General features: G+C 41.8%; 1 protein-coding gene across 5 annotated transcripts in view; it reads right to left on the bottom strand.

Moving 5' to 3' along the window:
* LOC139746040 (uncharacterized) overlaps positions 1-12,512 on the bottom strand; it is a 304,925-nt gene that overhangs the window by 142,830 nt on the left and 149,583 nt on the right. For all 5 annotated transcript variants that reach the window (XM_071656858.1, XM_071656854.1, XM_071656856.1 and 2 more), the window contains exon 12: positions 8,594-8,779. In XM_071656858.1, coding sequence (XP_071512959.1) covers positions 8,594-8,779 — 186 coding nt within the window. The remainder of the gene's footprint in view (positions 1-8,593; positions 8,780-12,512) is intronic.

Raw genomic sequence — 12,512 nt, 5'->3', positions numbered from 1 at the left:
CAAACACATTCAACAAAACTTCAAAATACTCACTACATCTTCTCACTTCATCACTACCTGTTATTACTTCCCACTTGGCTCCTTTACCGTATTCCCATTTGTTCTCTTGTCTTATGCACGTTATTTACCTCCTTCCAAAACATCTTTTTATTCTCCCTAAAATTTAATGATACTCTCTCACCCTAACTCTCATTTGCCCTCTTTTCCACCTATTGCACCTTTCTCTTGACCTCCTGCTGCTTTCTTTTATACATCTCCCAGTCATCTGCACTCCTTTGCAAGTATCATCCAAATGCCTCTCTTTAATCTTCATTAACAACTTTACTTCTTCATCCCACCACTCACTACCCTTTCTGCCCACCTCCTACCTTTCTCATGCCACATGCGTCTTTAGCGCAAGCCAACTCTTCTTACCTAAATATGTCCCATTCCTCACCCACTCCCCTTATGTCATATGCTCTCACCTTTTGATATTCTACACTCAATCTCTTCTGGTACTTTCTTACACAAGTCTCCTTTCCAAGCTCACTTACTCTTCTCCCCAACATTCTCTTTTCTTTTTTGAAAACCTCTAAAAACCTTCACCTTTGCCTCCACAAGATAAAGATCAGACATCCCTCAAGCTGCCCCTTTCAGTACATTTACATCCAAAAGTCTCTCTTTCACACACCTATCATTTATCTATTTATCTATCTGTTTATTTTGCTTTGTCGCTGTCTCCCGCGTTAGTGAGGTAGCGAAAGGAAACAGACGAAAGAACAGCCCAACCCACCCACATACACATGTATATACATACACGTCCACACACGCAAATATACATACCTATACATCTCAACGTATACATATATATACATACACAGACATATGCATATATACACATGTACATAATTCGTACTGTCTGCCTTTATTCATTCCCATCACCACCCTGCCACACATGAAATAACAACCCCCTCATGTGGGCGAGGTAGCGCTAGGAAAAGACAACAAAGGCCATATTTGTTCACACTCAGCCTCTAGCTGTCATGTAATAATGCACCGAAACCACAGCTCCCTTTCCACATCCAGGTCCCACAGAACTTTCCATGGTTTACCCCAGACGTTTCACATGCCCTGGTTCAATCCATTGACAGCACGTCGACCCCGGTAAACCACATCATTCCAATTCACTCTATTCCTTGCACGCCTTTCACCCTCATGCATGTTCAGGCCCTGATCACTCAAAATCTTTTTCACTCCATCTTTCCACCTCCAATTTGGTCTCCCACTTCTCGTTCCCTCCACCTCCGACACATATCCTCTTGGTCAATATTTTCTGACTCATTGTCTCCATATGACCAAACCATTTCAAAACACCCTCTTCTGCTCTCTCAACCACACTCTTTTTATTACCACACATCTCTCTTACCCTTTTATTACTTACTCGATCAAACCACCTCACACCACATATTGTCCTCAAACATCTCATTTCCAACACATCCACCCTCCTCCACACAACTCTATCTACAGACCATGCCTTGCAACCATATATCATTGTTGAAACCACTATTCCTTCAAACAGGAATGAATAAAGGCAGCAAGTATGAATTATGTACATGTGTATATATGTATGTCTGTATGTATATATATGTATCCGTTGTAATGTATAGGTATGTATATGCGAGTGTGTGGACGTGTGTGTATATACATGTGTATGTGGGTGGGTTGGGTCATTCTTTCATGTTTCCTTGCACTACCTCGCTAACATGGGAGACAGCAACAAAGTATAATGAAAAAAAAATCCATGAGCTCTTCACCATTTCCATTTACAACAATGAATACCCCATGTACACTGATTTATACTCTCAACTGCCTTTGCATTTAAATCACCCATCACTAAAACCTAGTCTTTTGCATCAAAACTGCTGACACACTCACCTAGCCGCTCCCAAAACACTTGCCCCTCATGATCTTTCTTCTCATGACCAGTTGTATAAGCACCAATAATCACCCATCTCTCTCCATCCACTATCAGTTTTACCCACATCAATCTAGAATTTACCTTCTTACACTCTATCACATACTCCCACAACTCCTGCTTCAGGAGTAGTGTTACTCCTTCCTTAGCACTTGTCCTTTCACTTATCCCTGACTTTACTCCCAAGACTTTCCCAAACCACTCTTCCCCTTTACCCATGAGTTGTGTTTCACTCAGAGCCAGAACATCCAGGTTTCTTTCCTGAAACACACCACCTATCTCTCCTTTCCTCCCATCTTTGTTACATCCACACACATTCAGCCACGCTAATCTGAGCCTCTGAGGAGGATGAGCACTCTCCACTTCACTCCTTCTCTTTCCCCTTTAAGAAAATGAAATACAAGGAGGGGAGGGTTTCCAGACCCCCTGCTCCCGCCCCCTTTAGTTGCCTTCTGCGAGACACAGGGAATATGTGGGAAGTATTCTTTCTCCCCTATCCCCAGGGATACTTCCGGAGGTGCCCCTTTCTAAACCAGGTATTCCCAATCACCAGCCTTTTTTCAGCAAACAACTCCACAGGCTATTCACCATTTCCATTCACCTTACTGAAAACCCAATCCCTTCTACTTATACCCTTAATTGCCACATTAATCATTTTCTTATCGAAATCACCCATCACTACTACCCAGTCTCTTGCATCAACTGCTGATGCACTTACAAAGATGCTCCAAAGCACTTGCCCCTCACCGTCTCTCTTCTCATGGCCAGGTGCATAAGCACTAACAATCATCCATCACTCACAATCCACTTTCATTTTTAACCATATCACCATCTCTCTTCTCATGGCCAGGTGCATAAGCTCTAACAATCATCCATCACTCACAATCCACTTTCATTTTTAACTATATCAGTCTGGAGCTTACTTCCTTGCACTTTTTCACACATTCTCATAACTCCAGTTTTAACGCTAAAGTAGGACTATCCCCTTCCTTAGCTTTTGAACCTACACCAACTCCTGACTTTGCCCCTCAGACATTCCTAAACCATTGTTCCCTTCAACCTTGAGCAATGTTTTTACTCAGAGCCAAAATATCTAGGCTTTTATCCTCAAAAATACCGACACTCTCTCCTCCTTTCTTCTCATCTTGCTTACATCCGCACACATTCAGTCACCTAACCTGAGCCTTAAAGGAGTATGAGCACTCGTCACCTGACTCTTTATTCTATTCCATCTTTAAAAATTTAAATACAAGATAGGGGGTTCCAGTCTCTGCTCCCACTCTTCTTAGTTACATTCTACAACACACAAGGAATTCATAGGTATAATTCGTGTTCCCCTACCACAAGGAACTTCTAGCAAAGGAATACATATGTATAATTTGTGTTCCCCTACCTCAAGGAACTTTTTGAGCTGTGTGCTGAAAAAGGATTGGTGATTGGGAATACTCAGTTTAAACAGAGAGACATACACAAATATATATATATATATATATATATATATATATATATGGATGAGTAGGAAAGATGGTATGGGGTCATTAATGGATGATGTATCAACAGATAAAGTACAAAGGAGAGACTTTTGTATCTGAAACTATTAAGAGGGGCAGCTACTGAGATGTCTGATCATCACTTGATGGAGACAAGGTGAAAGTTTGCAAGGGCTTTTTAAAAAAAAAGGAAATGATATGAGTGGGAAGCTGTGAAAGTGAATAAGCTATGATAAAATGTTTTGGGAATACCTGGTTTAAAAAGCGAGATATACATAAGTTTTTTTTTTTCATACTATTCGCCATTTCCCACATTAGCGAGGTAGAGTTGAGAACAGAGGACTGGGCCTTTGAGGGAATATCCTCACCTGGCCCCCTTCTCTGTTCCCTCTTTTGGAAAATTAAAAAAAAAAAAAAAAGCGGGAGGGGAGGATTTCCAGCCCCCCGCTCCCTCCCCTTTTAGTCGCCTTCTACAACACGCAGGGAATACATGGGAAGTATTCTTTCTCCCCTATCCCCAGGGATAAATATACATAAGTATACGTATGTAAGAAGGAGAGATGGCCAGAGAGCATTATTGGATTACGTGTTAATTGATAGGCGTGCGAAAGAGAGACTTTTGGATGTTAATGTGTTGAGAAGTGCAACAGGAGGGATGTCTGATCATTATCTTGTGGAGGTGAAGGTGAAGATTTGTAGGGGTTTTCAGAAAAGAAGAGAGAATGTTGGGGTGAAGAGAGTGGTGAGAGTAAGTGAGCTTAGGAAGGAGACTTGTGTGAGGAAGTACCAGGAGAGACTGAGTACAGAATGGAAAAAGGTGAGAACAAAGGAGGTAAGGGGAGTGGGGGAGGAATGGGATGTATTTAGGGAAGCAGTGATGGCTTGCACAAAAGGTGCTTGTGGCGTGAGAAGTGTGGGAGGTGGGTTGATTAGAAAGGGTAGTGAGTGGTGGGATGAAGAAGTAAGATTATTAGTGAAAGATAAGAGAGAGGCATTTGGACAATTTTTGCAGAGGAAAAATGCAAATGAGTGGGAGATGTATAAAAGAAAGAGGCAGGAGGTCAAGAGAAAGGTTCAAGAGGTGAAAAAGAGGGCAAATGAGAGTTGGGGTGAGAGAGTATCATAAAATTTTAGGGAGAATAAAAAGATGTTTTGGAAGGAGGTGAATAAAGTGCATAAGACAAGGGAGCAAATGGGAACTTCAGTGAAGGGGGCTAATGGGGAGGTGACAATAAGTAGTGGTGAGGTGAGAAGGAGATGGGGTGAGTATTTTGAAGGTTTGTTGTATGTGTTTGATGATAGAGTGGCAGATATAGGGTGTTTTGGTCGAGGTGGTGTGCAAAGTGAGAGGATTAGGGAAAATGATTTGGTAGACAGAGAAGAGGTAGTAAAAGCTTTGCGGAAGATGAAAGCCAGCAAAGCAGCAGGTTTGGATGGTATTGCAGTGGAATTTATTAAAAAAAAGGGGGTGACTGTATTGTTGACTGGTTGGTAAGGTTATTTAATGTATGTATGACTCATGGTGAGGTGCCTGAGGATCGGCGGAATGCTTGCATAGTGCCATTGTACAAAGGCAAAGGAGATAAGAGTGAGTGCTCAAATTACAGAGGTATAAGTTTGTTTTTTTTTTTTTTTCCCTAAAAGAAGGAACAGAGGGGGCCAGGTGAGGATCTTCCTAAAAAGGCCCAGTCCTCTGTTCTTGGCGCTACCTCGCTAACGCGGGAAATGGCGAATAGTTTAAAAGAAAAAAGAAAGTTTGTTGAGTATTCCTGGTAAATTATATGGGAGGGTATTGATTGAGAGGGTGAAGGCATGTACAGAGCATCAGATTGGGGAAGAGCAGTGTGGTTTCAGAAGTGGTAGAGGATGTGTGGATCAGGTGTTTGCTTTGAAGAATGTATGTGAGAAATACTTAGAAAAGCAAATGGATTTGTATGTAGCATTTATGGATCTGGAGAAGGCATATGATAGAGTTGATAGAGATGCTCTGTGGAAGGTATTAAGAATATATGGTGTGGGAGGCAAGTTGTTAGAAGTAGTGAAAAGTTTTTATCGAGGATGTAAGGCATGTGTACGTGTAGGAAGAGAGGAAAGTGATTGGTTCTCAGTGAATGTAGGTTTGCAGCAGGGGTGTGTGATGTCTCCATGGTTGTTTAATTTGTTTATGGATGGGGTTGTTAGGGAGGTGAATGCAAGAGGGGCAAGTATGCAGTCTGTTGTGGATGAGAGAGCTTGGGAAGTGAGTCAGTTGTTGTTCGCTGATGATACAGCGCTGGTGGCTGATTCATGTGAGAAACTGCAGAAGCTGGTGACTGAGTTTGGTAAAGTGTGTGAAAGAAGAAAGTTAAGAGTAAATGTGAATAAGAGCAAGGTTATTAGGTACAGTAGGGTTGAGGGTCAAGTCAATTGGGAGGTAAGTTTGAATGAAGAAAAACTGGAGGAAGTAAAGTGTTTTAGATATCTGGGAGTGGATCTGGCAGCAGATGGAACCATGGAAGCGGAAGTGAATCATAGGGTAGGGGAGGGAGTGAAAATCCTGGGAGCCTTGAAGAATGTGTGGAAGTCAAGAACATTATCTCGGAAAGCAAAAAGGCTATGTTTGAAGGAATAGTGGTTCCAACAATGTTGTATGGCTGCGAGGCGTGGGCTATGGATAGAGTTGTGCACAGGAGGGTGGATGTGCTGGAAATGAGATGTTTGAGGACAATATGTGGTGTGAGGTGGTTTGATCGAGTAAGTAATGTAAGGGTAAGAGAGATGTGTGGAAATAAAAAGAGCGTGGTTGAGAGAGCAGAAGAGGGTGTTTTGAAATGGTTTGGGCACATGGAGAGAATGAGTGAGGAAAGATTGACCAAGAGGATATATGTGTCGGAGGTGAAGGGAACGAGGAGAAGTGGGAGACCAAATTGAAGGTGGAAAGATGGAGTGAAAAAGATTTTGAGTGATCGGGGCCTGAACATGCAGGAGGGTGAAAGGCGGGCAAGGAATAGAGTGAACTGGATCGATGTGGTATACCAGGGTCGACGTGCTGTCAATGGATTGAATCAGGGCATGTGAAGCGTCTGGGGTAAACCATGGAAAGTTCTGTGGGGCCTGGATGTGGAGGGGGAGCTGTGGTTTCGGGCATTATCATGTGGCAGCTGGGGACTGAGTGTGAACGAATGGGGCCTTTGTTGTCTTTTAATAGCGCTACCTCGCACACATGAGGGGGGAGGGGGATGTTATTCCATGTGTGGTGAGGTGGCGATGGGGATAAATAAAGGCAGACAGTATGAATTGTGTACATGTGTATATATATGTCTGTGTGTGTATATATATGTGTACATTGAGATGTTTAGGTATGTATATTTGCGTGTGTGGACGTGTATGTATATACATGTGTATGGGGGTGGGTTGGGCCATTTCTTTCATCTGTTTCCTTGCACTACCTCGCAAACGCGGGAGACAGCGGCAAAGGAAAATAAATAAATAAATAAATGATTCATGGTGAGGTACCTGAGGATTGGTGGAATACTTGCATAGTGCCATTGTACAAAGGCAAAGGAGATAAGAGTGAGTGCTCAAATTACAGAGGTATAAGTTTGTTGAGTATTCCTGGTAAATTATATGGGAGGGTATTGATTGAGAGGGTGAAGGCATGTACAGAATGGAGAAAAACTGGAGGAAGTAAATTGTTTTAGATATCTGGGAGTGGATCTGGCAGCGGATGGAACCATGGAAGCAGAAGTGAATCATAGGGTGGGGGAGGGGGGCGAAAATTCTGGGAGCCTTGAAGAATGTTTGGAAGTCGAGAACATTATCTCGGAAAGCAAAAATGGGTATGTTTGAAGGAATAGTGGTTCCAATAATGTTGTATGGCTGTGAGGCGTGGGCTATGGATAGAGTTGTGCGCAGGAGGATGGATGTGCTGGAAATGAGATGTTTGAGGACAATATGTGGTGTGAGGTGGTTTGATCGAGTAAGTAATGTAAGGGTAAGAGAGATGTGTGGAAATAAAAAGAGTGTGGTTGAGAGAGCAGAAGAGGGTGTTTTGAAATGGTTTGGTCACATGGAGAGAAGAGTGAGGAAAGATTGACCAAGAGGATATATGTGTCATGAGGTGGAGGGAACAAGGAGAAGTGGGAGACCAAATTGGAGGTGGAAAGATGGAGTGAAAAGGATTTTGAGTGATCTGGGCCTGAACATGCAGGAGGGTGAAAGGCGTGCAAGGAATAGAGTGAATTGGAACGATGTGGTATACCGGGATCGACGTGCTGTCAATGGATTGAACCAGGGCATGTGAAGCATCTGGGGTAAACCATGGAAAGTTCTGTGGGGCCTGGATGTGGAAAGGAAGCTGTGGTTTCAGTGCATTATTACATGACAGCTAGAGACTGAGTGTGAACGAATGGGGCCTTTGGTGTCTTTTCCTAGCGCTACCTTGCACACATGAGGGGGGAGGGGGTTGTTATTCCATGTGTGGCAAGGTGGCGATGGGAATAAATAAAGGCAGAAAGTATGAATTATGTACATGTGTATATATGTATATGTCTGTGTGTGTATATATATGTGTACATTGAGATGTATAGGTATATATATTTGCGTGTGTGGACGTGTATATATATACATGTGTATGTGGGTGGGATGGGCTATTCTTTCGTCTGTTTCCTTGCGCTACCTCGCTAAAACAGGAGACAGCGACAAAGCAAAATAATAAATAAAATAAATGTTTCTGTGAAAAGATACCATGAGAGATTAAGTACAGAATGGCAAATGATGCCAGGAGAGTGGGTGAGAAATGTGAGGCATTTAAGGAACCAGTGCTTATGTACGTAAGAGAAGTATGAAGCATGCAGAAGGTTGGGGGTGGACAGGTGTGATAAAAAAAAGGTTATTGCTAGTGAAAGAGAAAACAGAGTTGTGTAGGCACAATTTGCTCGGAACAAGAGCAAGTTTCGAAGCTTAGGAGTTAAGAACTTTCACAGAAGAAGGCATATTTTCTGGGAAGGAGAGCAAGTAAGGAAGCTAAGGAGAAGAATTTTCAAAGAAAAGATAAAATATTCCTAAAATGTGTAAGCACAATTTCTCACTGCTGTTGATTTTTTGGCCACATAGCAGTTCCAACCTCTCAATAATATCCAACAACAACAACACCAAAAATACAACTAACTCTTCTTTCTTTCTCTTCCTGTGCCCGCTGTATGTCTGCAAGGGATGGGGCAGGCGTTGAGTCTGGGGTAGGAACAGGAGGTGGAGCATTCCATGCAGGAAGGATGTTCTTTAAGTGTTCCTGTAGAAGATGCTGGTGTCGCCGGTCTTCTTCCTCAGCTTGTCGCTGCCGCTCCTCCTCTTCCAACTGAAGAGAATAGAATATTTTAAACCTAAACAGTTCTTCACTTCCTGCAAAATTCGTAAATACTTTCCCCTCTCCTCTTTCTCTTTTTCGTTAACCTCTCGATATTTCACACAAGGCCAAGCCTTGATGTGGACTTTTGTCTGAGACTGGAGCCTTGAAAATAAAAAGTTCAGTGGAGGTATATGAAAATATTATCAACATAAAAATTGTTAGTTACATGAAGTTTCCATTCAGTCATCATCCATTCATCTCCTGCAGCAGCAATTTATCTTACATCTAGCATTTCTAAACTTCCTAATATCTCTCTCCTAACAAGATAAAAAAAAACTTCCCACATCCATTTATTTTACAATCCCAAGCTGCCTCAAATCACCAATCATTTCATAATTAATGGCTTCAACATACAATCTTCATACCCAACAAATTTACATTATATTCTTTTCTGATCCTATGCCTGTATTATCTACAAACATTGTGTTGAACCAACTTAATCAGTCATGATTCAATTTCACTACCTTTTCACTACTTCCACTGACTATTACCTTCAACTAAACATTAACCAATGTATTTCAGCATCCTTTTACACTTGAATGTTAACCATAAACTACAAACCAACTAAAATTTTTCATCATTTTTGTTTTAACAACTTTCTTCTTCTGTCTATGGGTTACACTCTCTTCCCTCCCTTATTCACTATGAGGGGCTGCATTCTATAATAATGACAATGGCTGCAAAGGACATAAACCCAGTGGTTTCATTAACAGTTTGCCTCTCTATTCTAAGAATTTTTCTTAAGGAACTCTGTGAAAAAAGTAAACTTCAGTGGTTTGTGATTTTACGTTCCTCAGGTTGAAATCACTTGAGTGAGCCCAGTTATGTCTTTTATCAACATATGGCAGCTCAAGCAGAATATAATTCTGAGTAAACGACAGCAAGCCCTGGCCACATGAAAGGACTCTCATGAGTCATAAATCTGGCCTCTCATTCGGTTGTTTCTACAATATGTCATGCCAACAAAACATTAAGCAAAGACGACCAGCACTGCCACCCCCAGCATCAACGAGGAAGAACTAAGAAAAAAAAGGCCACATTCATTCACACTCACTTTCTGGCTGTCAGATGTAATGCACCGAAACCACAGCTCCCTATCCACATCCAAGCCCCAAAGACCTCTCCATGATTTACCCCAGATGTTCCACATGTCCTGGTTCAGCCCACTAACAGCACGTTTACCTGAGTATACATCATCGTTCCAATTCACTCTTATTTCATGCATGCATTTCACCTTCCTGCATGTTCAGGCCCTGATTCCTCAAACTGTTTTTCACTCAATCCTTTCACCTCCAATTTTGCTTATCCTTGTCCGCTCCAACTCTTACACATATATACTCTTTGCCAACATTTCTTCATTCATTATCTCCATGTGTCCAAATCATTTCAACACATCCCCTTATCCTCTCTCAACCACACCATTTCATTACCACACACCTCTCTCACCCTTTCATTACTTACTTGATTAAACCACCTAACAGTACATAATGTCCTCAAACATTTCATTTCCAACAAATTCTTTATTGCTCCAAGAACCTCCACCCCCTCCCCCACCCTATGACTTACTTCCACTTCTAGAACTCCAATCACTTCTAAGTCCATTCCCAGATACCTAAATACTTCACTTCCTCCAATTTTTCTCTATTCAAACTTACAACCCAATCAACTTGTCCCTCTACCTTGCTGAGCCTAATAACCTTGCTCTTATTCACATGTACTCTCAACTTTCTCCTTTCATACACTTTTCCAAACTCAGTCACCAGCTTCTGTAGTTTCTCACTTGAATATGCCACAAGCACTGTTTCATCAGTGAACAACAACTGACTCACTTCCCATGCCCTCTCATCCATAATAGACATTCTTGCAACCTCTCTAAAACTCTTGCATATACTTAACAACCTCTTCCATAAACAAATTAAACTACAATGGAGATATCATACACCCCAACTGCAGACCAAACTTCACTGGGAACAAGTCACTCTCCTCTCTTCCTACTCATATACATGCCTTACATACTTGATAAAGACTTTTCACTGCTTCTAGCACCTTATCTCCCACACCATAAACTCTTAAGACATTCCACAAAGCATCTCTATCAACCCTAACATATACCTTCTCCAGATTCATAAATGCCACACGCAAATCCATCTGTTTTTCTAAATATTTCTCATACATTCTTCAAAGCAAACACCTGATTCACACATCCTCCTCCACATCTGAAACCACACTGCTCTTCCCCAGTCTCATGCTCTGTACATGCCTTCACCCTCTCGATCAATACTGTCCCATACAATTTCCCAGGAATACTCAACAAACTTATGCCTCTACTTTGAACAAATTAACTTTATCCCCTTTGCCTTTGTTAAAATGGCTCTATACATGCATTCTGCCAATCCTCAGGCACTTCATCATGATCCATACATACAATGAATATCCTTACCAACCAATCTACAACACAGTCACCACCTTTCGTAATCAATTCAACTGCAATACCATCCAAACCAGCTGCCTTGCCAGATTTCATCTTACGCGTAGCTTTCACCACCTCCTCTTTTAACAAACCATTCTCCCTGACCCTCTCACTTCGCACACCCCCTCGACCAAAACACCCTACATCTGCCACTCTATCATTAAACACATTCAACAAACCTTCAAAATACTCATTCCATCTCCTCCTCACTTCATCACTATCTGTTATCACTTCCCTCCATGCCCCCTTCACAGATGTTCCCATTTGTTCTAGTCTTTCGCAGTTATTTACTTCCTTCTAAAACATCTTTTTCTTCTCCCTAAAGTTTAATGATACTCGCTCACCCCAACTCTCATTTGCTCTCTTTTCAATGCTTGCACCTTCCTCTTGACCTCAAGCCACTTTCTTTTATATATTTCCCAGTCATTTGCACTCCTTTCTTTTAAGTAACATCCAAATGCCTCTCTTTTCTCTTTTACGAACAACTTTACTTCTTCATCCCACCACCCACTACTCTTTCTACTCTGCCCACCTCCTACCTCTCATTTGCCCTCTTTTCAATGCTTGCACCTTCCTCTTGACCTCCATCCACTTTCTTTTATACATCTCCCAGTCATTTGCACTCCCTTCTTTTAAGTAACGTCCAAACGCCTCCCTTTTCTCTTTTACTAACAACTTTACTTCTTCATCCCACCACTCACTACTCTTTCTACTCTGCCCACCTACTACCTCTCTCAAGCCAAAAGCATCTTTGGCAAAAGCCATCACTGCTTCCCTAAACACATTCCATTCCTCACCCACTCCCCTTCGAGGAGGATGAGCACTCCCCGCGTGACTCCTCATTCTGTTTCCCCATTTAGAAAGTTAAAATACAAGAAGGGGAGGGTTTCTAGCCCCCCGCTCCCGTTCCCTTTAGTCGCCTTCTACAACACGTGAGGAATGCATGGGAAGTATTCTTTCTCCCCTATCCCCAGGGATAATAAATGTAAATAAATAATATGAGTATGTGAGCAGATGTGCCTTTTTTTTGTCTGTTTCCTTACGCTAATGTGGGAAAGTGAGCAAGTATGAACCAAAAAGAATAAACTAAGCTTTGTGGTACGATGAACAAGATACATTAATTTAAACATTTGCATAAAAGGAATTTGTCATAACAAAGAGAGCAGAAAACTTTAACTGGATGTGGAAGGGGCAAGTTAAGTAATGTAGGTA

Source organism: Panulirus ornatus, chromosome 63 (assembly GCF_036320965.1).
Source record: "Panulirus ornatus isolate Po-2019 chromosome 63, ASM3632096v1, whole genome shotgun sequence".
NCBI lineage: Eukaryota > Metazoa > Arthropoda > Malacostraca > Decapoda > Palinuridae > Panulirus > Panulirus ornatus.
Note: the sequence above shows the minus strand (reverse complement) of the source record. Positions and strands in the feature narration are given on the sequence as shown.